Source organism: Glossina fuscipes, unplaced genomic scaffold, assembly GCF_014805625.2.
Source record: "Glossina fuscipes isolate IAEA_lab_2018 unplaced genomic scaffold, Yale_Gfus_2 1, whole genome shotgun sequence".
Taxonomy (NCBI): Eukaryota; Metazoa; Arthropoda; class Insecta; order Diptera; family Glossinidae; genus Glossina; species Glossina fuscipes.
Window position 1 is genome coordinate 5736544 of NW_023998415.1, and position 27060 is coordinate 5763603.

Below are 27060 nucleotides of genomic sequence, written 5' to 3' on the forward strand. Positions count from 1 at the left end.
TCGGCAAACAATGCTAATAACGTTTCAATAAGTTTCAACTATACGATGTTTTGAAAAATTAATATCATAAAGCATTATATTTATTATTATATTATATAACAAGTATATTTCAATAAATTAATGAACTAAAAAATTATTATTATTATAATTTATTTAAATCAAAAGAAGAAATTGTAGAACTAAATTCAAGCAAATAAAAAATAAATATTCGTTCGTAATTAAAAATATAAAAGTAAATAAAGTGATTAAACTCATAAAATTTTTGCCAGATGTATTTATAATGTAAGAGTTGAACAAATTCATCACTTAAGCACAACTTTTGTAATTAATCGTTGGTCTCTATCTCTTACATTACATTATAAGGTTAAAATAGACGAATCCATAACTACAATGTTCAAAAACCGAAACTTAACAACCCAAATTTTCAATAAAATTAAAAAAAAAAAGAATTAACAATAATAGTAAAATTTAAAAAATATTTAACAGCTTACTGGAAATATAAGTCTCAAAGTAGCAAGTCTCCGTATGATTGCGCCCTATCTTCATAAATACATCACTGTTTTTTTCCTCAATGCAAATGTATGCAGCAAAAGTGCATTTTGCCATATTTTGTATTTACATTGGTGGAATAGTGCAATGCAAGTTATATGTTCAACTATATGTAAATGCGTACAATCAATTCATTTCATGTAAAATGCACGCAAGAAATTCAATCAAAGCATTTAGCTCAACACCTTGTTTTATTATCAGTCGTATGTGATTATTTTATAACATCCCTGTCTTTTAAGTGTGAACAATGCAAAATTTGAGTGAAAAGTCTTAAAAGTTTTGATTAATAGTGTGAAATTTCTAATATTCCTAAAATATAAGAATTAAAATTTATAGTTGAATATTAAATATTTAATAAGCAGTAAGCAGACATGGGAGCTGTATTGGGTTTGTGCTCAGCCGCACAGGTAAGATGCAAGAAGCAATTATTTTTGTTTAAGCCAAACAACAATCGATTTTTTACTAAAGAAACAAACCTAATTACGTCTTTTGAAATTCCAATTCTTGAAAATTCCTTTTAGTGTGCTCTTTGTTGTACTGGCACAGCAGCCAGTCTGTGTTGTCAAGCTTGTCCTTCCTGTAAAAATTCCACTTCGTCGCGTTTCATGTATGCGCTTATGCTTCTGGTTGGCACTATATTGGGTGCTATTGCTTTGTCTCCGGGTCTGCAAGATACTTTAAAGAAACTGCCATTCTGTATCAATTCCACCTCTTCGGTGAGTTCCAAGGCTTTGGAAAGTTTCACAAGCAATTCTTTGCAAGTTGATTGCGAGTATGCTTTGGGTTATATGGCTGTATATCGCATATGTTTTGGATTGGCTTGTTTTTTTACTCTGATGGCTATAATAATGTGTGGCGTCCGTAATTCCCGCGATCCCCGCTCTCATATACAAAACGAATTTTGGGGTCTTAAATTTTTGCTATGCATGGGTGCAACAATTGGTGCCATATTCATACCGGATGGAGCGTTTGGTCCGGCCATGATGTGGGTAGGCTTAATCGGTGGCTTGGCTTTCATTTTAATACAGCTTATAATCATAGTGGATTTTGCTCATTCAGTAGCCGAATCTTGGGTTGGTAAGAAAATTTATTGAACTGGTTTTTTGAGTAAATGCACTTAATATATTTTGTTAAATGCAGAGAACGCCGAAAATAATCGCGGTTATTATTATGCTTTGGTTTTCGTAACTGTCATAAATTATACTCTATCCTTAATTGGATTTACTCTACTCTACGTATATTTTACTCAGGTACGCTACTGATCTGAATAAAAAAGAAATTTCTTTTACTTCAATGTCACTTTTGTTAACATTTTAGTCCCACAATTGTAGCTTAAACAAATTTTTTGTCTCCGTTAATCTAATATTTTCGGTATTTGTGAGCATTGCATCTATATTACCAGCTGTGCAAGAGCGTTTGCCGCAATCTGGCTTACTGCAAAGCTCTCTCGTGACTTTGTATACCGTTTATTTGACATGGTCAGCTTTAGTTAATAACCCGGGTAAGATCTACACAAATTTTAATTTATCTTTCCATTTTTTGTCTATTTTTTGTTTACTTTTATTTTATATTTAGAAAAAGCTTGTAATCCTGGCATGTTTGGTATCATTGAGGGAAACACCAACACGACCATAGCTCCGCCTACTGTAAATACGAAAGTTACTTTTGATGTCACCAATATAATTGGATTGATTGTTTGGATGTTATGCATTATGTACAACTGCATACGATCTGCCGTCGAAATTTCCAAAATTAGTGGTGATGGTGAAAAGAGAGGTAGGCTAAGGTTAGGGAAATAATAGTCGCCGTAAAGGTAGCATCTTAAATCACCCCACCCAATCGTGTAATATAAATTCAATTGGTTTATTTCATTTGATTTGGAATGCTCACTAACATATTAAACTGTAGACACTCAGTCAGCCAGCGGTTTTTAATAGACTAATTTATGTTCGTATATATCTATCTAACTAAAATCTGTCTGTCTATCTAAATCTAACTCCAGGCCAGGCATTAGAATCATGGAAGCAGATAAATACCTTGTTCTTGCTTGCCGTATATAAAGCACATTTAGACTTTTAAGACTGACGTAATCGCCATAGACGAAAATTTTCGATATTTTCATCAATAATGGAAATTTAAAGCTGTTCTACTTAAGTTTATATGCTACCTTTTAAAAATATCATAGAACATATAGATTTTCCATTTCGTGATGTCTTCAGAAATTCTATATTTACCATCTTAAATTCCTTTATTTCATTATTTCATTTTCTAAAGTGCATTGAATAACCTAATAGCCACTACTAACAACAGTTTTTTTCTGCTTTTTTTTTTTGAATAATACGCGGACTCTGTTGAATAATATGCATGCCTGTCTCTTACTAATCAAACGTGATTTAAATAATAATCGATTTAGTTTTAACAGAAGTTTTATCAGATGCGGAAACGGGTACCGATAATAAAACTTCTGCTGATAATGAAACGGAAAATGTTACTTACTCTTGGTCCATGTTTCACATTGTCTTTGTATGTGCAACTTTGTATATCATGATGACTTTAACGAATTGGTACAAGTAAGTTGAAAACTGTTTCATTTTGTAATTATATAAAAAATTTTTGATTTTGTTCTTGCTTCTTGTCTCCGTATTTAGGCCAAATTCGGACATTGAATTATTTAATGCCAATATTGCTTCAATGTGGATAAAAATTATATCCAGCTGGATGGGATTATGTATTTATGGTTGGAGTCTAATTGCTCCGGCTATATTAACTGATCGTGATTTCAGTTAAACGAACGAACTTTTTGTAGTTATTGTCTTATTTATCGTGTGTGTGCAACTATAAAATATAAATTGTTTATATATAGGAAGGAGAATCTTCAAAAATATTTGCTATATCGAAATTTCCTTTAATAAGAAATTCAACTTAATTCATATGTGTTAAATATATTGAAATACATTAATATTCATGGTATTAAATATATCTCTAATCCATTTAAAAAGAGCTGTTTATATAACTTTTATTTTCGTTCACTTATAAACGTACATTTCAAGATATAGTAATATTCATATATTCATCTCTCCATCCGACTCCTGATAATATACTCATTGACTGTGCGTATTAACCTTTTTATGTACATTTTTACAAAGATTTGCATCAACTTTTGCAAATAAAAATTATAATTACGTAGTGCTTTTAAAAAAATTTTCAAAACAGTATATATATATTTGTGTATGTATATATATACATATAAGGCGTTTGCAAAAATTTCATTTGAATTTCATATTTTCATTTGAAAAAGGCATTTATTGAGAGAAATTTTAACAACATACATTAAATCAAAATCTTTTCCATTATTTCCTATAAGATTTTACCATATTTCTGACAACGTGGCGTTATCGTGTCGAAAGAATTTATATTGGTTTGACAGCGATCCAGCCAGCGACCCATTTTCTCCTTTCTTCAACTTTCCGGAGCCGCACGCCAGCCACTCTATGCTGCACTGATCTGAACAAATGGTGATTAGAGGATGCCATGTCTGACGAGTACATTGGGTGTGGCAGAACTTCCCATTCAAGCTGCAGCAGTGTATCCTGGACAACTCTTGTAACAAGTGGCCAAAAAACGGTGTTTTCAGTCAATTCGTGTCGCCACTTTTCAATCCTTGGAACCCAAATCGACAATTGCGATATGATGGAGCAGCATCACTATAAGCCTCTGAACGTGTTTCATGGGATTCGGCACCAGATTTTTACAAATAAACAATGAAAGTAACGAATTTGGAAGAAGAAGAATTTTAAGCGGTGCATGATTAGCGTCGGCATACGCTGAGTAAACCAATAAAATTAAATGGGAAATAGTTATTTTATGCAGAGGAAACTCAACAATTTTTTATATGTAGAGGTCACTGATCGAAATATTTGCAAACACCTAATATGTGTATTTATATATGTATGTATATATGATATTGCCTTGAAATTATGCATCACCAAATCAGTTCATCGCATTACAAACCATATTCCATTTGAGTATTTCTTTAAGTATACGATGGTTTAAAATGCTTTCTATACACAATTTTGGCATTATTATGGTATACGTTAAATGTTGAAAAAAAAGCTACGAAACATTCGCCGAAGGTATATTTCTGGAATGTAATGTAGAAGAAGCTATAATGAATTTTGCAATACATTATATACGTATATCAAATCAAACCACCACTGAATGACGGGGGCATACTCTTTTTTTTTTGTCACACCCGAAAGGAAGCTTCAGAGAACGTATAAAGTATATATATATACTTGATAAATATGAAATTCTGAGTTTATTTAGTCATGCCCGTCCGTGTATGTGTTTGTATGTCTGGGTCGTGCGTGTTGTCGACACTCTCCTGGTCGCGAAAATGAACTCTGAACTTCAAATTTAGGATAAAATATTGGAAGGTAGTGCGCGTGGATTGTTATTGCAAATGGGCCAAATTGATTAGGGCAGAAGCCCGGAGTGGCGCATAAACTGAATGCAACTCCGTTTTTCTTAACAAAAATTGGTAGGTTTTTGCTTGTTACTCAGAAATTCCAAAAGTTACAAGACTGATATGGTCCACATTTACTTTATGAAACACTCTACTCTTTACGTGCAAGAAAGGGAAAAAATCACGCCACGCCAGGCCACGCCAACACAAAGTTACAAGTAATTAAATTTTATTTTTTTCACGTTTCTGCCGTTGTTTGCTTATTTATCATCATCAGGTAAACAAGACAGAATGTTTAAAACTATTTTATATATAACTAACACTCGTCAAATGAAGATACATTATGTACCTAAAAATAAGTTAGTTCTAAAATGAATATGGTACCACGATTAATTTTTTCTAAACAATATCAGCGATATGGGTATTAAATAAGAGAGCTTGGACAGTAGCATGCGAAAAGCATAGTGATCGGTGTGCAAGATATGTGCGGCACCCTCCGAATATGACTTTCTTACTTGTTTATTTATGCAATGATTTGAGGTAAAACATATATAAACAAAGGGCCTCACCAAACATCCCCTGAGGGGATTTGTCGTGCTAGGGCAAAACTCATTATATTACATTTAGATCTGTTCAAAAAATTTTGACTGAAAAATAGATGAAAGTTCTTGGTTTTTACAAAGACGTCCATATATTGAGCTTCCATCGGCAGCTATCCTTATTCTCAGCGTACATGCAAGTAATCCCTGTATAACAAGTCACTTTTACTGTACGAATTTACTCTAACACGGTACAAGAATTGCGAACTGCCCCTTATAACACTTCTACAGCAAGGGCTTATTTTAACATATTCTAACACGGTTCAAGAATTAGGCAAAATGTAATAAAAACTATTAAAAGCAAACTTTAGTGAATTTAGTGAAATACTTTAACTTTACTTGAAAATTTCGTCTACAAAGCATAAAAAAGGGCCTACGCTTAGCCGAACACATAAAATCACCTTTCTTAAGTGGAGATTCTTCAAGTGAAAGGGCACAAAATTGAAAAGAGAACGTTGTAAGTGGTTAGCAGTATGTAAGGGAATTTATAAGGATGTTTTAACAAAATGTTTTTCCAAATGGTAGAGCATGGACCGGAAAGTAAGGCAGTAAAATAGTCAAGCCCGCTAATGGTACACAGTGAGGACGAGGAAACGATTATTTAATTAATATCAAAATGTATTACTTGTTAAGAAAGTTTTTAATTATGTGTTTTCTTGATTTTTGGAAACTAAGCTTCCTAGGAGGGTCATGTTCTGGAGCTTAACTTCTGGGCTATACGGGGCTTACCTGTACTTAGGCCTTCTAACATACGTATTTAAATAAACAATTTAAATGGACGGCAAATTGTTCCGTTTCTTCCAATAATTCTCACTCAACAAAAAGAACACGTTAAGAAGTGGAAATGTGATTGTGGAGCGAAAAAACTGCCTAAACATTTAACTGCAAACAAGTTAGGCAAACAATCCAAAAATAGATTCTCTCTTATTTCGAAAATGTTACTTCTGAGAACTTTCGTACGTATATAGATACATGCATTACTTCGCGGCTTGTATCTATTGGATTTTCATTACTGTGCAACAGCTGACGAAAGCGTGATCTTTGTAAAAAATTAAAATTTCCTTTTATTTATTTATTTAATTTTTTTTGTGTTAAAATTTTGTGTATTTTAAAAAATTGAAAACAAAATAAATAATTAATGTCGCATTTGGAATAAAATTGAGTGAAAATAGATTTTTTCATACGCTACGAACCATTCATTATTGTCTAACTTAGTTTCCTTATAAATTCTGATAAGGTTTCTACCTTAGTTGAAAATGTAAACAAAAATCATATGTTGTTTAGAAATTTAAGGGAGAAACGAGCTCATTCAATATTATATACTCAAACCTCCCCTCTCGATATTTAATTATTTCATTGTTGTATTCGATTAAACGACTCAAATTCTAATACTCATATCGTTCGGCATGTTTTTTTGTTTTTGTTTTCTTCTTTCTTCAAATAATGCCTATAAACATCGTATGGACGAGCAACTGCATAATATCCTCAGTTCAATTGCTTCATTCATTCATTCGTTTCGTTGCCGTTGCCGTTGCCGTTGTTGTGTGTGATCTGACATTGTAGACCTAATATACCAGCTGGTTATAATTCATTGTTTATTACCTTGGCAATTATTATAAAGTGTTACATTTTTTGAATTTTCCAAATATATTTTAATTGTGATTGATATTTTGTTCAGTGCGTCTTTTAATTTTTTTTTTTGTTTTTGTTTTGCTCACATTGTGAAGGAGTGTAAAATTTTGATAGAGTTATGTCGGTGTTTAGCAGCGTTGAACAGGGTCTTCCCATTGAAGTATTCGCTTTGAATCGTGCCTTCCAAGAGGACAAACATCCAAATAAAGCCAATTTGGGTGTTGGCGGTAAGTGATTTTCTTTTTGTTTCAAATTTATTTTCTCTTTCATAATTAGTTAACCAATACATGGATTAGCTGAAAATATTTTCATTATTTCTTTTTTCTTCTCTTCATATATTTAACGCGTAGGGGGAAAAAATGTGTTCTTCTCAGTTCTTAACTGAAGTTAAGTAACGAAAACAAACAAATTATTGAAAATTAAAGAAAAACAAAAAACCCAATAATGTTCGCCTTTGTGTTTAGCTTTATGCACGTTTACTGAAAAAGGATTCATTAAGGGCTGCCGCCATGACTGATTGATTAGAATCATTATTGGCAGATTCTTTTAACAATGTTTTCGGATGTGATTGTGTATATAATAAATTTGTCTTTTCGTTCGTTTGCGCTCGGAGAATTCATAACATTCTTGCATTCTATAATTTTTGAATGTAAGGATCAGTAGGGTTACAGTTAATAAGTAATATTGGTCTGTGAACTAGAAATATTTTAAATTTCAGAGATAAGATATATATAAGAGAGCGTAAAATATCGCCGAAACTTAGGGCTTAAAAGATCATTGATTTGAAACGTGACACTAGTATTTTACACTCGCCTAAGGTGATACTTTAAATATTTGAAACTTTCGTTAGTAACAGCACTTCAGTTTGTTCTCAGGCTCAGGCTTGGTTGCGGCATCGAATGCTTTACTTATGGAAGCCCCTAAACCTGAGTCGGCGGTGTCATAACATCTATTCGGATCTCTTAATACGTGGACAGACCTTTTCAAAGATGCATTTTAAAATCTGTCTCGTAAGGCAGGACCGTAGTCGATTAGACGATTAGAGCCAGCCGGTTGACATTCCATTGAATTTCTTTTCTTTAGAGAAACTTTTTGCCTTATTTTAGTCTGGAAACTTCGCTTAGTCGAATGTGGAATTTATTATTTATTCATATTGCAAGCTTTCTTCGAAATTCATCATGTTTAAGCACGACTTGATACCGATTGAATTACAGTTCATCCGAGTTTGTTTATTTCATGTTAAAGTTATTATTATATGTTGTTTTTTTTTTTTATATTTCAATTAACGTTAATAATGACGATTTTATTTTCGCAAGAGTTCAAACTTCTGACGCACTATACGACGTCAGGGAGGAAATTGTTCTTTCCAAATCAATTAATATAATTTGAGTATAGCATATTGTTTCAGGCAGCACAACTGTCTGGCCGGTGTATCTCTGTCTTTTAAATTATTTCATTTGTTTCATGTAAATTATTTAAATTTGTTTGAGTTCGATATACTTAGTCTCTTCAAAGCGAAACCGGTTTTTAATTAAAAATTTTTCAATTTCAATTTTGTTTTTTTTTTATTTTCATTTCTTTTATATTCAATTGCAGTCCATTGACATTGAACTTACAGAAGCAATGTCAACTGCATTACAAGTGTGCGTTTGTATCTTAAAAAAACTGTATCATTTCTCGGAATCGAATTTGTAAAGATTTCTTAAAAAACGCGACGAGTTTTTCTTTCATTTCTTCTTTTTCCTTTTTCAAATATCACCCTCCACACTATAATCCTATTTGAGACCATTGTTCGTTTGTAACAATTCCACATTGTTTGGTAATGTTGCTCAACATCTTTTAATAGACTTTAAAAGACTTTGTGAAGATTAATTTCAAAAGAAATAAATAAAAACACTATAGCGGGGTACGGTGCCTTAGACTATTCTACCATATAACGATTTTTCGAAATAAGGCGTTATTTGAGAAGTGGTTAAAAAACTGAAAACATTTTCAATATCATTTGCTCTTGGGCCGTATGAGTAGATGAGCAGGTAAGAAAAGCGACTGCCAAATTAGTGTCCGCGGGATCTAATCGCAATGCGATAGACTTTGCTTTGATCGTAGCTATAGTGAGCACTTAGTCGATTGGGTATACACCCATTAAGCTGCGGTCATAGCCTTCCTATGTCTTTCTTTTTCCTCATTTGCTGCTGCACGTTCATCGTGTTACACGAACAGGGGACCATCTCATGAGTGAAAAAAAAAACACAATAGCCTCAGTGTAATTGGAATAGGGTTCGAAAGAGGTTTTCTATTTGCGAACACTCTTGAGAGAGATAGATTGCGATAGGGTTGCGAATCTGTTCAATTATTCATTGATAATCAAGGAGGAAATCGATATAAAATACATTCGCTCCAATAATAATGGGCGGGCGATGTTTTTTACGAAACCATTGTCGAAGGAAAGGCATTTTATTTTCTTTAAAGCTAAGATAGAATATACTCGGCTGCAGCTGTTACCTTCTGCCTCACTAATTTTCGAAAGCAAACGAAAAAAAGTCCTTACACCAAATTTCATCAAACTATAGATCATAGGTTGAACACAAAAAAAAAAAAAAAAAAGACAAGCGGACAGACAAGCTTGAGATACACTCATCCTTTCTAAATCGATCGATGAAATAAAAGGTAAGTCTATCTCAAGTCCCTACGAGTTTTGTACACATCCGCACAAACTTAATATACCTTGTACCCAATCTGTGTAGGATATAGAACTATAAGAGACAAGCTACTATATATATAAAAATTCAGTGATTATCTTGTAAGATTTAAGAGTTTCATCATGGCGCTGGTGCTAGGAATTTTGCAACTTGATAGAAGTGAAAGAGGAATGTACGATATTCTATGCGAGAAACTGAGACAAAATAACTTCGACAACTACGACTTATACCGAACTGATACGACTTAAACTGAATTGAAGCGAATATTTATTGTAGGTGTTAAAAATATGCCGTAGACCTGGCGCTTCTACTCCCTAACCTCTAAGATCTGAGCAGTGTGCAGAAGCTTGCCTATGTTGGACATAAATTTGTATTGGGTATTTAATTGTGAAAACCGAAAAGAAATGCTCATTGCATACATGCTGTTAATGAAATCTAGTTTAACATTGAGCTAGTAGAGGTTATCTATCGATCAAATAAAGCGATTTATTGATTTTATTTTGTTTTAATAATTTACAAATACAAAGAGGAAAAACCGTTCCGATAGATTGTGAACATGTAAGCTGTAAACGAAATGAAGTTTTTTTTTGTTTTTCTTTTCTTTTCATTTGATTACATTTACGTGGCCACTAATTCGATTTAGTTTCGCGGTTTCTGCGCGTATGTGTAAATAAATAGAAACTTTCATAGATTATACGAAATAGGCTTTCAATGGGTTACATCATATTGTGATTACCAGCATGTTATTAAAACCCTGTTCAAAAACCCTGAAAATTGTGTATATATGCGTAATATGTATAAAATATAAATCCTATTATACACAATATTTTGGAAGATTTTGGTGGAAAAACTTTAAAAAGTCGCTATCGCTTAGAAATGCATCTTTAAAAGATCGCAGTCAAATTACCAAGTATGTCACTTTGATCCCTTTCAATTTTTGATCTTACAAGAAAATGCTTAAAACAACTGTAATCTGTAAAGTATTTTAACATGAATCGTTTGAAGGCTGTTACTAGCCAGCAATTGTATGCGTCTGTCAATAATACGCTTGTGTATTTATATCAGACCGGAAACTTATTGAGTGATGTGATACCAAACTGATGGCCATCATTTTCGATCCGAGCACGCACTTAGTCATGACGTAGGTGTCGTTAATAGTTTTACGGTAACATCAACATAAAAGTTATAGACAAAAATACATGAAAATATTGTCGATGCTTTTTGAAAATCGTTGTTATTTCTTAGCTATCGCGGGCGTGATAATTTTGATCACATTTCAGCTTCCTATCTTTGTTTTTGGAACTGTGCAAATGGGTCGGAAAAAGAGTATCAAAATGATAACTGTTAGTAGAAGTAGTAGTCGGATACCAAACGTGGGTACTTCTACTATTAATATTAATTGAAATGATTGCAATTAGCTTAGTTGAAGGTCGCCAGGTAGGTGAAAATTTGAATATCAAATACGCACAATTTCTGGAATTTCCTTTTAAGATATCTACGATACCGTATCGACCCTCTCCAGAACTTCCTCTTTCACGAATTTGAATTCGCTCCGGCAACAATTTGAAATTAAATGTAAGTAGGTAGTGTTCACAACACATTTTATTAGTCTATCATATTTAATTTGAGATTAATTGTGATTTAAATCGTCAAATTTTAAATTATGAAAGTTTACCTTAAAATCAATTGAGCTAAGGAAGTAATACAGCAAACGTTGGACTGCGTGTAAGTAGGTAATGTTCACAACACATATTATTAGTTTGTTATATTTAATTGTATTAGTTTTAATACAATCTTTTCAATCGTTCATGATAATTTTCTATATTGTGATATCACAATCCTAGTAAATAGATTTATAGTAACCAAGAATCTCATGATAGAATTTTTCAATACATTTATTAAATCTTTTATTATTATTCTTATTATTATTATTATTATTTTATACTAATTCTGTACATGTTTTCCTACACTTTCGATTCGACGCGCAGAGTATATAAAACAATAACAGAGAACTGCATACACAGATACAAATTCCCTTCCCAAGTATAATGCAGTCGTCATATTTATAAGATAATCTGCTTTTGACAGATAATAACAACAAAAAAAAAAAAAAAACCAACTGAGTTATGATAAATTGATTTAGATTTTTGTGTACAAATCAAATACTAGTAAGACGCGCAAGCTAATGACTGGACTTACATGCTGAAATTGATAACGTATTAATGAAATGAACGCCTTATCATGTGAGAAATGAGCTCTTTTACGTCCATTTATATATCAAAATTAATTTAACGACTTGGAAGAAGTGATATACTGTTATCTCACCGCAATAATACTTTTCCTTGCTTAATACCTTAGATGCCCTTAGATGTCCCCTTTGAAAGATTTGTTATATAATACGTTGCAAATTAGTATTAATAAATATATGAATAAATATTAAATTTAAAAAAAAAAAATTGTAACAAAATTGTATTCAGCTCAGGTCGAATCTGGTATATCCACCACCATTCATTTGACATGGCTTGTGTCCTTTGAGTCGTTTGGCCCAATTGCGATATAGGGAACTTTTTACTTCTTTATCGAAATTCCAAATTGATGTCCTCATTTCTGCGACCAGGAGAGTGTCAACGACACACATCACATACAGGCGGGCAGACAAGTCTAGAAAGATTAAGAGTTTCAGGAGTGATCAAGAATGTGTTCGCAGGTTGAAATCTCAAGTGTCGTAGAGTTTACTTGGTCCATTGTTTTAGTGAGCGTCCAGTTGGTAAACGCATAACACTTATCGATGGAGCGTACCTCCACTAGGCTGCGGCCTTCGCTTTCCCCATCTTTTTCCCGTTTCCCCACTTCCCTCTGGTCGTCACCGTCTTATATGAATTGTGGACATCCTTTGAGTTATTGGTCCATGCTAAAAAATACGAACGTACATACACACAATCACTCAAAGGATGTATATATATATGTCTTGGGGGGAGGGGGAAGGTTATAAACATTATGACAAAATGAGTGTACCACCATCCTCAAGTGGTAGGTCTAAAGCCAACCAGATAGAGATATTAAATTTTAAATTGTCTTAAATTCTATTTGTGACATTCGGACATACGTATCAGATATCCCGTAAAAGATACCTTTTTGACATGAAAATGCCAAGAGAAGTTACTGTTGAATTAACTCGGAATCCGGTATTGTCCGAGTTAGTGACACGTACATGCCGCAGTTTGTCACAAAAATAGGCCATTAACGCGTTACGTCATCAAAGATTAAGAAGTAAGAAAATTATTAAACCTTGACACCCTTCAATCCAATGCAATTCATACAAATTTCAAAACGGTTTGTTAACCGAATGCGTCCCAATTAGTCGCTTATGCGAATATTTTACAAAGTCTTTAACCGAAAGCTTCTACATTTTTTCCATTTAGTGTAGATATGTGTGTGTGTGATTGTAAGCAAATCACCCGTCTTTGGAAACTTAATCTGTTGCGCAAGTATTCTAAAGAAGAATTTTATAATCCTAGTAGAGTGAGACTAAATCTCACCTCTTCATTCGTGCTTGACATGCCTGAAAGCAAAGTCCCAATAAAAGACTACTACAATAAAAGATTACTACTTGTTCGTTTTAGACCTCTTCCTCAGGTTTGCTTGACACATTCCTAATACATCAATCGGACCATTGGATTTCATACATATTTCATTTTACATGATTTTAAGCGCCCCTTCGCTTCCATGAAGAGAAAAGAAAAGCAAACAAAAAATAAAAGCAAACGCAAAATGTATTCCTTTTGTTGGGAAAAAACAAAAACAAAAAAAAAAATAAATAAATAAAAATAAATAAATAAAGAGAGCACAATATTAAAAAAGTTGTGAGCACAATCTCCAGCTATTTGATTATCGTTAACAGAATTCATGGAGTAGTTTAATGATTATGGCGTGACTGACATAATAAGCAATTTTTGTGTTACTATTTGTTTATATATTTATTACAGGCGGTCTGTGCATATATAATCTATTTGTATTTGTATTGATAAAATTACACTTGTGACGAGCATCTACTGTTCAAAATTAATAAATTTTGTACCAACTATTTAGGCTGTTTATGGCGAGTGGTTGTAATCTCACTCACGTAACACTCAATAACATTGTTGCTTGAACGTAAACCGGTTTTTATCGGTTCACCAAATTTCCGCAAAATATTTCATAAATTTGTGATCTATAAGTGGAGCACTAAACTACGTGAACAGATATCAGACGAACGAGCGGACAGAGAGACAGGCAGACAAATAGAGAAGCTTAAACCGAATCAGGAAATATATGATCGAATTTTCAATTGATATTTCAAGTGCTTCTAGTTGTTGTATACATTCTCATAAATATAATAATTTATCCTGTACATCGAATCACGTAGGGTATACAAAAGTTCACTGTTATCAAGAAAACTAAATCAATTTCATCATTTTGTTCACTCAGCTTATAACCCTTTATACGCACTTATAAAATTAACTAATACTACTTTTATTAAAAAAGCTTAACATATCTTAGGCCATTGGCAGAATATAAGACATAACGTTTAGTGTAAAAATAAATAAAACACGTTATCTTTTCTAGCGATCAAAAGAGCAAAACTCTCTTATGGTTTAAATATGTATAACAGTCCCGCTAGCTTGCAAGCCTGCATTGACGGAAATGCTTAATAATTTTTTTACTCAAGATTTTAGATGTACCTATGTACCTGTCACCTCCGGTTGGAGAGGGACACTTTAAACTTTTTTGTTCCATTTCACCAGAGTCTATATAAAACTTCTACTTTGTTGATCAGTTATGCTGAATTAATATAGCCATGTCTGTCTATACGTCCGCTTACTTTTTGGTTGCAATTCTAATAATTTTAACTTATAAGCTATGCTAAATATTGAACTATATAAATTTTGGAGAAAATTTTAAGAGCGCTTTCTGAAAACTTATTCACTTGTGGGATTCTCATATATTAATTCCATTTTTAGTTGGTGGTGGTTAGTCTGAAGATTTTTCTTACCTCTCTTTTGATCTATAAAAATTTCTTTTATAATATCCATTAGCTTACCGTACGAACGAGGGCAAACCGTGGGTACTTCCGGTTGTGCGCAAGACGGAAATTAAAGTGGCGAGCGACGAAAATCTTAATCATGAATATTTGCCTGTATTGGGTAAGTGGATGCGTAATCCCATCATATATAGTACTCCTTGGAGTACTTTACTTTCAATTTGATCAATTAAAAAACATTTTTTTTTTTATTTTCTAGGCATTGAAGCGTTTACCCAAGCTGCATCTGCTCTATTGCTGGGTGAGAATTCTCCGGCTGTGAAAGAAAATCGGGTAGAATAATCGGATTTAATAATATATATATATATATATGAGCAATTTTGTAAGATACTTTACATTTTTAAGGCTTTCGGCATTCAGACGTTGTCCGGCACAGGAGCTTTACGTATTGGTGCTGTTTTTTTAAATGGAATTTTAAAACGAGACGTTTTCTATTATTCTAACCCGACTTGGGAGAATCATCACAAAGTTTTCATGGATGCTGGCTTCAAAAGTGCAAAAACCTATCGCTATTGGGATGCGAATAAGCGAAACTTTGATTTAGAAGGCATGTTAGAAGATTTAAATAATGCTCCCGCAGGAGCAGTTATTATATTGCATGTTTGCGCTCATAATCCGACTGGTATGGATCCTACACAAGAACAATGGAAACGTATAGCCGAAGTGATGGAAAGGAAAAAATTGTTTGCGTTCTTTGATTCTGCTTATCAAGGTTTCGCCAGCGGTGATCCAGATCATGATGCTTGGGCTGTGCGTTATTTCGTAGAACGTGGTTTTGAACTATTTTGCGCCCAATCGTTTGCTAAAAACTTTGGTTTATATTGCGAACGCGTTGGCAACTTAACGATTGTGCAAAATAATTCGCAAACAAAAGATGCCGTAGTCTCGCAATTTACATGGCTTATACGTGGCATGTATTCTAATCCGCCCGCTTTCGGCAGCCGCATTGTATCAACTGTATTAAATGATGCAATCTTGAGAAAGGAGTGGTAACATTTTCTATTATGAGTTCTGTGGATTTATCTTAAATGATTAATCACTTTGTAGGATGGATTGCATTAAAACTATGTCCAGTAGGATTCTTAAAATGCGCCAAGCATTAAGAAAACGTTTAGAAGAATTGAAAACTCCAGGAAGCTGGGAGCATATAACTAAACAGATTGGTATGTTTTCTTATACGGGTCTTAACGGTGAGTAAAGCAAGCAACTTAAGTGAGGATTTTTATTGTCAATAACATACTGTAATTCTCGATATTTTTTTACTATCATTTTTTTTTTTTTTCTTTCTTGCATATATTTAGAAAAACAAGTGCGTATCCTAATTGATGATTTTCACATCTATTTGCTTAAGACTGGTCGGATTAACATGTGCGGTGTCAATGAAAGTAACGTGAATTATATCGCTGAGTCCATCAACGCAGCTATTAGGCGTTCGGATGCTTAATATCTATCATATTTCTATTTATTTAAAGCATTTCTTTTCTTTCGAAATTCTTTAATTTTTTTCTAAATTATTGTAATGCTTTTCATCGGGGATAAAAAAATTTTTTAAGACCAAGCATTTTGATAAACATAGTTATAACGCCAATGATGCTTTAAGATCCAAAATTAAAAAACACATCAAAATGGAGACTTAATGGGGATTTAGTAGAGTCTGATAAAAGTCGTCTATACTTTAATTTAGACTATATATCTATATATATATATATATATATGACATATATATTCTTATATTTTTGATATGTTATTGCAATGAAACAGAATCGCAATCAAACCAATTGTTAGCTAGAAATATATATATTTACACGTTGACAATAATAAATAAATTAAATAAATAATATTAATAGTATAAAAATAGGAATAAAATAAAATTTATATTTATAATGATTTCCTATTAAGCATTTTTTTTTTAGTAAAATGAAAGAGAGAGGAATAAAAGTATAGAATAAAAAAAAATATTTTATTTTAAAATTTTTTGCAAACATATAAGCGGTTGTTGTCATATAGTCACTTATCCCTTTGAGAATGATGCAACCGGGTCCAAATAAACAATTTTTGGGCGATTTATTTTTAAAAGCATACATATATTAAACCCCAAGATGCGGTAGGGCGAGATCACTAGTCGTAAAATAGTTTTTATTGAAATGATTAACTCACGTCTACTCGTCTGCATTCGGAACACCTGTCCGCCTGTCTGTTTGTCCGAAAAATAAATATGCTTTTAAAGGTCTTCTTATCTTTCTTATCAGGTTAACCATATAACTGTGCATGACGAATATACACATCATGACCCGTTCATCCGTCCATGTCGAAACTTTCTCATAAATTTGTACATTGACAAGACCAGTCCGTCTACAATTAACAATGGTTTTTTTTTTTTTTTGGCGTCTTAAATTTCTCTTTAAGAAATACCCAATATCATTAATCGATCAACGTTTCGTTCACCATTTGTGGGAAATGACAGATAAAAGCAGCGAGGTGCGATAGATTTCGATGGATATCGTGGTTAAAGAAATTTTCGGCCTATCGCGTACAAGCTGCAACGTAACTTTGTTCTGATTTTTGTTTTGTCATATTTAATTAATTTAATTACAAGACGCTTATAGCGCCTTAAGTCTTATACAAAGGCCCTCGAAGGGATAGTCAAAATTGTGAATGATCATCTTTAAACTCTTGCCGCTTAGAAATGGTGCGATTATCCGAAATTAATGCTAACTCGTTTGTTTACGCATCCGCAAGTGAGTATTTAGATATTCATATTTCTTCCATATTGGGATTAGATGCTCTCCCATTGCAATTGCGTGTTGTAAGTCCAGATTGGTTTAATAACACGTAAGTTTGCATATCTTGCCCTCTTCAAACAATTGCGTTTTACAGGATCCTCTAATAAGCGTGAAATTGAGATAAGCAATTTAAATTCCTCTAATGCTTTTCAAACGAGTCTTTACAGATTTTAACTGCACGTATAATCAGCAGTAGGAATAAAGGTTAGACTATCATTGGCGAATGTGTGAAGTTAACTGCGATAATAACTTTCAGTCTATGCCGTGTGTGCGTGTGAAAGAACTTATGCAGAAATAAAACTTATCTGCAAGTCATTATGACATAATTACGCACATACACACAATTAATTGGTCAAGCCTTCTATTAGGCAAATATGTTCTGTGATCTATAAGATAATTAGCTAAAAATATTCGCTTTACTTTTTCTTGCTCAGTTTTATGAGGTTAAATAGATGGACATTTTACTTAAGGCGAGAGACGAAAAATATAAAATTTGGCGCTCGTTATATTATTTTATAAGATACGAGATACAAGTACAAGTGAAAGTATTCTAGTGGGGAAAATCGGATCATTAAATACCCTACGCTGTTTCACTAAGGGGTGGTAGGATTTCATTCTCTGCTGCGAAACAGTAGAGAGTGTAGCGTAGTAAGGTCTAACACAATTGTAGAGAAAGAGACATTTTATTTAACAAGAAGAAACTAACCTAAACTAAACTAACTTAAAATTAAAACCAAAATTCTGAATACTAATAGTAATAATTCATCAAGTTTTTGTTATTGTATCAAGGGTTAAATGATTCATTAAATACTCTAATTTTTGAATAATCTAAGCAATTGATCTTCCAAACATAGCGATATTACATATATTCGTAACTTTATCCCTGATCCGTACACGCTGGTCTTGGAGCCTCATTTCAACTTTGAATTAAAAATTTCCCCATTATCTCATATTACATTTTTAGAAATTTGTGTGATAAAAATTTTTAGTTTGAAATAACAAGAAATCAACCCCGCCTACTCCATACTATAAAGAGTGAGAATTTTGTTCTTTTACTTCTTATGTCTTTTTTTTTTGTGATGAACGGTGATGGCTATAAAAGATTAGTTCCAGATTGAAGTTGATTTTCTTATATGTTTATTTTTTATTAATTGTTTTGTTTATTTTATGTTCAAATTTTCACGAGTTACACTGCATAGCACAGAGATAACTAGATTAAATATCTATCTGTCCAGCTGGGAAAGCAAACCGTAAGTATTTTTCAAAACTTGATTTAATAACTAAAAAAATAATATATACGAGGTGTGTTCAAAAAAAAGCGCGACTTTTTATTTTTCTTAGAAAATATTTATTTATTCCTTCATCAATATGTATTTTTTCTCTTTCAAAATAATCCTTCTTAGACATCATACAATCGTATCTCCGCTTTCTCCAATCCCGAAAGCATTTGCTGATATAGGCGTCAAGGTCTTCAGTGATTGTGGCAAAACTCCGCCTTTTCATGGGTCTTTTCAGTTTTGGGAGTAGAAAAAAGTCACAGGAGGTTAAGTCCGATGAGTACGGTGGCTGAGGCTTAATCACGATGTTGTTTCTGGCCAAAAACGTATGAACAAGCAATAGCTTATGGGCTGGCGCATTAGCCTATTGCAATATCCATAACTGGTTGTTCAATAATGTCGGGCTTTTTTTCCGTATCAGCGCATAACTTTAAGATAATATCCCCTATTGATTGTACGATCTTTTGACAAGAACTCACGATACCGCAGCCCAATGTAATCGAAGAAAACAGTGAGCGCAATCTTCACATTCGGCCGAGCGTGTGTGTGCTTAGTTCGATCTTCGCTCCTCTACCCCCGTTCCATTGGGATAATTGGGTTCTTGTTTTGACGTCATAATTATATACCCATGCTCTGTCATCGGTTAGAGAACCTATCGAGCAAATCTCGATTGTCATTGACATCATTCAACAGCTCCTGAGCGCAGCTCATGCGACAATTCTTTAGATACGAATTTAACAATTTCGGAACAAATTTCGCTGACACACGTTTTATGCCCAAATCTCTTCAAATAATTCCACGGTACGGATCTACCGATCTGCCGATATCTTCAGCAACTACTTTAATTGTGATCCGACGATTCTATATAATAAGTTTGTTCGCCGCTTCAAGGTTTTTCTTGGTTGTTAACGGGCTGGGGCGTCCTCCTAGTACAGCTTTCGTCATTACCACCTTCTCGGTCTTCGGTGAAGAGCTTGAACCGGTCATAATAATTTTTCTTTTTTTTTTTTTGGTTTTCTTACTGAAAGCAAACTCAACGAATACCACAGTCAACATTTGAAGTGAGTCGGAGCACTTCATTATATACTTAATTGAATAAGTTGTCCGAATATTGTTGTTACGGTGGTTGCACTCAGCTTATGCAACTGGATCTCATTAGCTTGACAGAAAGTTTTAATGAAGTCAGTGCCAGTGTTCATTGGAAAAATTCAATAAAGCAAAATTCATAAATTCGCAAAAAGTTTATAAATTCGAAAAACAACGAATATGACATAAATTAAAACTAAATTTGACTTTCTATAGATAATAATGAAACAACAATTTATTGCAGTTGGTTAAAAAAATTATATATATATATAAATATACATGAATGGATAAAATTAAAAAAAGTTAAATTCATTCTAAAGCGAATTTTGCATACCCATCATATCAGGTAAATAAAAAGAGAGAAAGCATCGTTTTTCATTAGCAGCATTAAATTGTGCTTATTATCAATTACTTGTTGTTTTGTGCACTTCTTAGACGCAAAAGCATCAGATGCTTCCCCATTTTCTTTCGCAAGTCTTTTGATCATTTTAGTCTATTTGTAAAATTGTCTCAGTCAGTCGGGATTCTTCACATTTAAGATAAATGGACATATGGATATGGCGGCATATATATATATATATATATATATATTGAGGTATATATATTGTGCTCGCCGATGTTTATTATTAGCGGTTACAAGTCGAATGACAATAGTAGTGAATCTTTATCATGCAGCAGGGAGTAGAAAAAGCTTATTATTCACGCCCGCCTAAAACAGATAGAATACGTAATTAGGAGCAAACGAATATTACTTGCCACTGTCAGTAATTAGATTTAATGAACTGTAATGAAAATTTTGTATAATAAATCGAAATAATTTTGTGTTGTTCTCTTTTTGGTAGAAGAACACAAGATTGGCTAACCAATAATAGGTGGAATTTTGTTTGTTTAACCGCGTTTTCATACTATTTGTAAGATGTTATAAATCCTATCTCCATCGTGATACTCTTAATCGATAAAAATTCAAATGTCAAGTTTCACTGCCTTCCTTGTTCGCTTGATTAGCTTAAAAAGCTTAGTTAAGACTTAAACTCACATATTTATTTGATGCTTCGAGTGAATTGCCTAAAACAAGGGTAAATGTATGGTAAAGGTATGATCATGATAAGATCAAGTTTTCAATGATAAAAAAGAGAAAAAATTCCATTTAATTCAAATACACGCACACATGCACACAGGCACAAGCGTATGTTCAGGTTTAACAATTTAAGCATAAAAAATTTGTAGGCATTCGGTTAATTCGTTTTATGTATGTATAAACTTTGTTGTGACAAAATGGCAATTAACTATCCATCAGTGGGGCGACGGGGAGGCAAGAGAACAAATATAGACCGGTAGTTAAACTGTGTGTTCATCTAGGCATAATTTTTGATTAACTTGCCATTACAAATTAACTGACAAGCAAAACAGCCATTGATAATAATTAGTTAGACATATAGAAGCGTGAGCTCACGGTTATACGAAACTATTTGTGATCAAGCTCAAGCATGTTAATTGAAATGCTTTATAATTAAAAACAGGTTTCATGCGTGAAGCCCGTGAAAGTAGGTGAAAACACTTATTTATAGTTATTTAGTTATCATAGCACCGATGCATAGGGAAAAAACAAAATGCATGTACATATGTGCGAGTTTAGAGTGAGTTGTAATTGTTTTCAATTGATTTCACTTACAATACATGATACTATGTAGACAAGCGTTATGTATGTATGTTATGTAAATACAATAAAGTGGAATGTCCTCAATTGGCTTTGATAGTTTTATCGCATAAATTTAATATAAACATAATTTTTTCTTAATAATAATAATAATAATAATAACAAGCAGTGCGTAGGATAAGGTGTACTAAATTTACCATTACATGTGCAACAATCAACTGTCTCCCTAAATAGTCGAGTATATAGGTTTATTAGCTAACATTCTAAAATATTCTGAATTGATTTTGCTTACATCTGTTGTCAGTTTGTTTGATAATTTGACATAGATGGCTGGGACTAAGCTTATGCAGAGAAACTTTATTAATGAGTATCTGGTATCTGGAAAATGGTTGTGAAAAATGACTGAGAAGTCTATTTTTCATTTTTACGCTTGGGACGTTGTAAACGTGGGTCCACACATGTTTGAACAGTGTTCAAAATTCATTCCGGGTATCTTCTGTAAGCTAGTTCTTGCAGTGAGCATCTAACGACTTTTATATTGCGTTAGTAGCTTTGTCATCTGGACAGTGAAATAGATGCGTCATCCTTAAAGTGTTTTGTTATATGCATTGTAAATGCGTAAAGCGTATTTGTAGAAGAATTAATTTTTTGATGGGTCGAGCACATCATCATGGTAGGATAAGAAGAATCGTGGAGAAAAAAAATTCAAACTTATTGCCGCCATCTTCATCACGAATGCTTTAAAGTCCAAAAAAGACATTGGGAAACGCGAAACAGTTTCCCCTGCTAACGATAATCGGGATGATTATTTTAGCAAAGCGAGACCTCTTCGTCGGCGATTATACTTTCCATCAACATAAATACCACATGAACTTCAGTTACTATGCACCTGTGTATTTCGAAGAGAGCGAGAATTGGAAAACATGCCGAACTCATCTTCCAGATCAAAATTACGATGCAAAAAAATGGAGCTAAGAAAACCTTAAATTTGGCGTGCAATTTTTCGCTGTCTGTCTGTTTGACGTATGAAAACAATTCAAATGTTTCCATAGATTCGCGTTCACTTAGCTCAGCATATGGTGACCAAGGTTGCAATATGCCCAACCAGTATATGCAACGAAAGAACAAAGTTTTTGGAAACAAAGTCGAATAAAGAGAAGAAAGAAATTTTATGCATCTTTTATTACCCGAAGTATACGTAAATCATGAAACATGCGTATATAATAAGCATAATTTGTAGAAATTCTTTCTCGCGTTTTCAAATTGTACAAAAAACAAAATTTAATATGCAATAATTTCTTTCCTGTTTTAGTGAGTGTTTTAATTATTTATTTAATTTTTTTTTTTTTCACATTCTTAAGAAAAAGTGTCAAAAGTTTAATCGTACAAGTAAGTGGTCATTGAATAAACTTAACTTCATATTGCATATGTATTGGGATCAATCATCAATGGGATCTCTTTGAAAGTGTTCGATATGACGCATGATGTCTACGCAAACTCTATTTTTTATTATATTCAAATTCAATTTCTAGCGTAGTTTTTTATTGCATTCGTAAATCACCAAAACGAGAAAAGTTCTATATGTCATATATAGTTGGTGTTTGTTGCAGTTGTTGTCGTGATTCAAATTCAAATTCATAAATATTGTATTGATTGATGATAGCGAAGGTTTGCGGCCGTAATATTTTTCATTGATACGTTTAACTTAATCGACTTGATAAATATTATGGATACTTACGTAATATATGATGATGGATTTTCTTTCACTTTGCCTATAGAGGAAAAGTGGGATAAGTTATACATACATATTATAAGTTTTTAATTAAGATAATTACATAAGTTGTGTTCATAAAAAGAAGGGGACTTTTCAAATTTCATTGGTTACGATATAAATTCGATTTTCGAGTTTCGAATTTTTCTTTTATGTTGGTACACTTGTCCCCAATATACGTTAACATTATTAGCCAATTTGTATTTTTAGTTTGTTTTTCGACAAATATAAAGGTTAGACGTGCTCTGATCTACTTGGCGATTTTTTGCTACCTTTCCATTGGTTAAACAAAATATGTAAAAACACTGTAGTGGTGCAGGGTCCAGCATTAAATACCCTACGGTTGTCTATATATCGGGGGAGATGAACTATGCTTTGATGGGAAGCATAGATGTGCCGAAACTCTCACCTCCCAGCGGTGATCCCCGGGCAACGGCTTCGGCCGGCTAAGAAGAGTTTAAGGTTTTGGGCTGCTAACTCGGCGACGAGTTTCTGAGAGATGGTGGAGGGGTTGGCTGGAAGAAGAGCTCTTACTCAATAGCTAGTTACTACCGAGGAAATATATTGAATGGTATTTAAGTACGATGAAGGTAGTAATCTAGCGAGTGCATGGTAGAGTGCATTAGATTAGTCTGCCATGTTCAGTGCAATACCCGAGACCTATATATCTTGAAGAAAAGTAATTCACTGGTGCTGGCAACCAGGAAAGTATGGAGAATCCGAAGCAAGTACGGTTGTTTTAACAACCGCCCAAAGTATGCCAAAGGCTTTGCAAAACAAACTGGGAGCCACGGGGGTCAGGAAGCTCGCCTCACAAAGCCACGTATGCCTGCGGGTATATGATGGACTTTGTCCTTAAGTCGTAATAAATAAATTAATTATACTATTAATGCAAAAAGGAATTGACGGACGGCCTTCCCTTTGGCCGATTGATAGAAGATGTCTGGTAAATTAATTAATACATGCAAAAATGGAAAAGGGATATGACGAATAAGTTTTCCCCTTTTACCTATTTTTACTTTTGAACAAATGTCACGGATGCCTGCGGGTAATGGTGGTAATTGATCAACAGCACAGTGGAAGCCTTATGGCGGAAGCAGTCAGTTGATCAATTTGTGAGTCCTGACTGCTTGGGTGCGGCCCTTCGGGGAGTACTCGTGGTGGTTGTGGTTGGCGAGTTCCTAGCTAAAATGGAACAATTGAGTGCAGCTAGGCCTCGCCATTGACCAGAGTGGGGTTTATTGTTCCATACACAATAAACTGTTCTGGACTCTGGTGCTGTTTAGGCCCCTACTCTGTGGGGATTGTCTAACTCGCCAGGGGGCGTAGTACGCTTAAAAGTGGCTTGGGCCACCGTGGGGTTAAGCCTTTCAGGCAGGAACCCACGTTAAACCCTTGCCACAAATTTCTGTCTATATATCGATTCTTCAAAATAAGGCATTGTATGGGAAATGATCGAAAAACTGATCCGGTCCGAAACATTTTCAATAGCGTTCGTCCTTGTATCAGGTTTCATTAAAATATCTCAACATTTTTAGTATTTATAGGTTGAACGGGAGAAAACACGAGCGACAGTCAGACAGATGGACAGACAAGCGTAGACCGATTGACAAAGCGCTGTCGAATCGATGGACACAATGAAACGTGGGCCCATCTCAAGTCCTTGTATGTGTTGTACATCCGCATAAACTTAATATACCTTTGTATCGTAGGATATAGATATTAATTATCAAAATTATCCAATACTCATTGCAATATTGAAAAACTACAAAATTGTGCAAAACAAACCTTTAAAATGATCTGTAAATCTACTCTGGCATTTTTCTACTCTTAATCCACACTCTAGTGTAATTGTATTTTCGCGCTTGTTCATGAAAAAATTTTAATATTCGTATATCAGCGCATTGCAATTATTATAAATGTTTCTGTTTAGTTTTTTTTGTTGTTTTTTTATTATCAATATTATTGTTCTCTCCACCACTTGTGGTACAAGGATGTTAATAGCACCTAGGAGCACTCGCGATACTACCATATTTTATTTACAAGCTTTTCTATCTGTCCATCGGTCTGTGCATGTATTCTTGTATTCAAGCGACACAGGTCGCAATTTCTTATATACTACGTGCTTGCAAAAATTTTGGTCAGCGACTTCTACAGGTGAAAATGATAAAAAAATGAAAAAGACCGTTTTACATAACGATTAAAACCGATGCTTTTGAACGTTCCTCTACCTAAACCCAAAAGTTTTCAATTTAGCATCATTGAAATATACAGCGTATATCGACGCTAATCATAGAATGGTCGAAATTACATTTTCGACATTCATTACTTTTGTTGTTTGATATGAGGAAATTCGTTGCCGAAGCCGATCAAAGAACGACAAAGAACGACCTGGGGGTCAAAAAGACAAAACATTGAAAATTGAAAAACTTTTTGGACGAAAACCCAACTCAAACTCTTAAAGAATATTCGAATAGCTTAAGAATTGATGATGAATCAACTGCTTCTAGACGTTCACATGCCGTCGCGAAGATCCAAAAAGAGGGAAAGTGCCTGACATACGAATTGACTGAAAATACCATTTCGCACGGTTTTAACTCCGCGATTTCATTGCTAGTTAAGCAAAAAAAAAAGCTTTTCTGTAGCCTATTGTGGCAGGCAAAAAGTCATGCGTTTGTGCAGGAGAGCCGTCCATAGTGACACCGAAGCGGAATATTCATGGCCGTAACGTTTTATCGCGTACATGGTGGCGTTAGCAAAGTGCTCCTAAAACCGATTATAACTGTTGCTGCAGACGTCTATTCACGTCAATGGAGCAGACTGAGCGATGTATTGTTGCAAAAAAGACCAGCGATAGCGTATAAAATATCTATTTTGTCCACTTGTGGCAACTGTTGTCAACGATACGCTGTTGCAGCTCGAACGGCCACGGAAAGATCGGCCACATCCAGGTCAGACATTATTACATTACATTACAATTCGAGACATGTTCTAACTTTTATTCAATCATAAGAGAGTTATTACAGTATTTGCCAATGCGTGGACTACCGAAAGTGTCCTTATATTGGTTTAGGCACTAGAGGCAGGGATTAGAGCGCATTCGCCTAGTCCGCGGAGAACGTTTAGCACTTCGAGATTTTTGGAAAATAATTAACAAAAATTTATTAAAATACTGCTCTCCTCCAACAACTTTAGCGATTGATGAACAGCTAGTTGTTTATCGCGGAAGAGCATCATTTTACGTTGAGGCACTGTGCATGGCTTGCGAGTTATGAACTGACTTAAAGCTCACTGAGAATGAGGTTAACGACAATCGAAAAATACAAAATGATTTGCGCCCACATTTTTGAAATCCGGATAGCGAGAGGTGAACATATAATAAGTTAGTGAGCAATGGACTTAAAAAAAAAAAAACCCTAAAGCTATTGTGTGTTGAATGAAATGGAGCATCAAGTTTCTGTA

The 27060-nt window shown here is 33.8% G+C and overlaps 2 protein-coding genes across 4 annotated transcripts; both read left to right on the top strand.

Moving 5' to 3' along the window:
• The first annotated feature begins 694 nt into the window (after window positions 1–694).
• Window positions 695–3483, top strand: LOC119631251 (serine incorporator 1). Of its 3 annotated transcripts, none has more exons than XM_038023298.1 (7): window positions 695–956; window positions 1071–1626; window positions 1690–1799; window positions 1867–2050; window positions 2125–2325; window positions 2963–3119; window positions 3198–3483. In XM_038023298.1, exons 1-7 carry the CDS (start codon window positions 921–923, stop codon window positions 3334–3336), a joined length of 1383 nt encoding a protein of 460 aa, XP_037879226.1. In that variant the 5' UTR covers window positions 695–920; the 3' UTR covers window positions 3337–3483. The 3 variants fall into 3 exon arrangements, with proteins under 3 accessions (XP_037879226.1, XP_037879227.1, XP_037879229.1); XM_038023299.1 differs by having other exon boundaries at window positions 696–956; window positions 2972–3119; window positions 3198–3336; XM_038023301.1 differs by having other exon boundaries at window positions 696–956; window positions 2984–3119; window positions 3198–3336.
• A 3621-nt stretch (window positions 3484–7104) lies between these two features.
• On the top strand, window positions 7105–16741 carry LOC119631627 (aspartate aminotransferase, cytoplasmic). The gene is made up of 6 exons (XM_038024010.1): window positions 7105–7472; window positions 15020–15127; window positions 15224–15297; window positions 15370–16013; window positions 16072–16214; window positions 16326–16741. Exons 1-6 carry the CDS (start codon window positions 7364–7366, stop codon window positions 16466–16468), a joined length of 1221 nt encoding a protein of 406 aa, XP_037879938.1. The 5' UTR covers window positions 7105–7363; the 3' UTR covers window positions 16469–16741.
• The last annotated feature ends 10319 nt before the right edge of the window (window positions 16742–27060 follow it).

Bases quoted from the DNA above. Each gene is read 5' to 3' on its own strand.
- LOC119631251 (XM_038023298.1), top strand. From the start codon at position 921: ATGGGAGCTGTATTGGGTTTGTGCTCAGCCGCACAG. The intron at 957-1,070 runs GTAAGATGCAAG...AATTCCTTTTAG, and splicing joins GTTTGTGCTCAGCCGCACAG to TGTGCTCTTTGTTGTACTGG. The intron at 1,627-1,689 runs GTAAGAAAATTT...TGTTAAATGCAG, and splicing joins AGTAGCCGAATCTTGGGTTG to AGAACGCCGAAAATAATCGC.
- LOC119631627 (XM_038024010.1), top strand. From the start codon at position 7,364: ATGTCGGTGTTTAGCAGCGTTGAACAGGGTCTTCCCATTGAAGTATTC. The intron at 16,014-16,071 runs GTAACATTTTCT...ATCACTTTGTAG, and splicing joins GCAATCTTGAGAAAGGAGTG to GATGGATTGCATTAAAACTA. The intron at 16,215-16,325 runs GTGAGTAAAGCA...GCATATATTTAG, and splicing joins TTCTTATACGGGTCTTAACG to AAAAACAAGTGCGTATCCTA.